Source organism: Suricata suricatta, unplaced genomic scaffold (assembly GCF_006229205.1).
Source record: "Suricata suricatta isolate VVHF042 unplaced genomic scaffold, meerkat_22Aug2017_6uvM2_HiC HiC_scaffold_3972, whole genome shotgun sequence".
In the NCBI taxonomy this organism is placed as follows: domain Eukaryota; kingdom Metazoa; phylum Chordata; class Mammalia; order Carnivora; family Herpestidae; genus Suricata; species Suricata suricatta.
In genome coordinates, this window is record NW_021886791.1 from 1 (window position 1) to 1,451 (window position 1,451).

The following is a 1,451-nucleotide window of genomic DNA, read 5'->3' on the forward strand; positions in this document are numbered from 1 at the left end:
ACTCCTCCCAGGTCCCCTAACCTTTAACTCCCTCCCCTCCTTCCTTTACTCCAAGGGGTGACATACAGAAACACTCATGGGCTTCGGGACAACTCTCCTGCTGAGGGACCTTCGTTCTTCCTCCCTCTGGGCTTGTGAGCCTCCCACACAGCACCACAGAGTTTGCATTAGGAGCCCTCTTAGCAGCCTGGCCACTGCCTGCCACACAGTCACTACCTGAGCTCTCAGGAACGCCTCCTGTCCTGGAAGCTGGGAATACATGGACCTGTCGAACATGATTTCAGCCTCACTCACAATCAACACCTTCTTCTGCAACGTCTATAAAACAGAGGGGGCACAGATGAGGAACCAGCACTGGGAAAGGCTCAGAGTTCAAGGAATGTCCTGGCTGGAAGGACGACACAGACATCATCTGGTGGCACCTGAATCCTGGGGAGGGACTCTGCTGTTGGGCCTACACACCTGGCTGGCCCAGCCGAAGCTGAGGTTGCCCTTCAGGATGAAGTCAAGTTCCTCCTGGATGCCAAAGGAGGGCAGGTCACAGCGGAACCTCATGCAGTCAGCAATGGAGCAGTTCTAAGGACAGGAGATGAATGGAGTTGAGGAGGGTCTTAATTTAGGCAAGAACCACAGCAGAAAATAAAGTCTGTCAGGTTTGGGGTTGGGAATCGATGAACAATTATAGGACATGTATATAGATCTGCAACCTAGCAAGTGCATTTCTCTCTATCCCCCAATATGCAGCTGGTCCTGCAATGGGAATCCAGGGTCTTTCTCACCAGTACAAGACTCTCTGGATTCTGGGTCAGGAAGTCAGGATGCTGAGGAGGCTCCCTCTCTGACACACAGGAGAGATTCTAGTGAGAGAGAAATATCCACAGAATGACAACATTTCACTGGTAAGACAGTGTGAGGCACTGTGGGGTCAGACTCCGTAGAGTTAGGAAAGGCAAGCAGGCACCTGAGAAGAAGCCACCTTGGCCACATCCCACACAGGCACACCATCCAGCAGGATGGGAACCCAGAAATTAATGCTGATGGCCAGATCTCGCTGACTCAGGTTATTCACCTGCAGAAAATTGAGACAGAACGTTATTGGGGTCCCCAGAGCATCCCAAATCCTACTCCTTTCCTGGATCTAGCCCTCTGCTCTCTCTCTCTGTCTTTCCCACCAGTGCCCAACATTAGCAGCACCATGGGAGGGAAGCTATGGAGGCTCCCTGGCTTCTCACACGATAACGATGCTCAGCTTCTTTCTTGCTCTTCTCCTGAGAAGTTGAAAAGTTGAAGTACTTGGTAGATTCTTCCTGCCTGGAGAGAGAGGGCTTGTTGGTGAGAAACTGCCCTGGAGCCATCCTCACATGTGCCCCAGCCATCTGCCAAGGGCTCTGCGGGCCCAGCAGAACAACCAGGGAGATAACTGTGGTCCCCTCACGCCTGCGCGGACTCAG

General features: G+C 52.7%; 1 protein-coding gene across 1 annotated transcript; it reads right to left on the reverse strand.

The window, feature by feature from the left end:
- Positions 1-26: 26 nt before the first annotated feature.
- Positions 27-1,445, reverse strand: LOC115285089 (integrin alpha-D-like). Its single transcript, XM_029931475.1, has 5 exons — positions 1,233-1,445; positions 962-1,069; positions 780-857; positions 463-576; positions 27-318 (listed from the first exon to the last, which is right to left on the reverse strand). The coding sequence occupies exons 1-5, from the start codon at positions 1,374-1,376 to the stop codon at positions 46-48; spliced, it is 717 nt and encodes a 238-aa protein (XP_029787335.1). The 5' UTR covers positions 1,377-1,445; the 3' UTR covers positions 27-45.
- Positions 1,446-1,451: the final 6 nt, after the last annotated feature.

Bases quoted from the DNA above. Each gene is read 5' to 3' on its own strand.
- LOC115285089 (XM_029931475.1), bottom strand. From the start codon at position 1,376: ATGGCTGGGGCACATGTGAGGATGGCTCCAGGGCAGTTTCTCACCAAC. The intron at 858-961 runs GTGCCTGCTTGC...CTCTCTCACTAG, and splicing joins CCAAGGTGGCTTCTTCTCAG to AATCTCTCCTGTGTGTCAGA. The intron at 319-462 runs GTGTGTAGGCCC...TCTGTTTTATAG, and splicing joins GCTTCGGCTGGGCCAGCCAG to ACGTTGCAGAAGAAGGTGTT.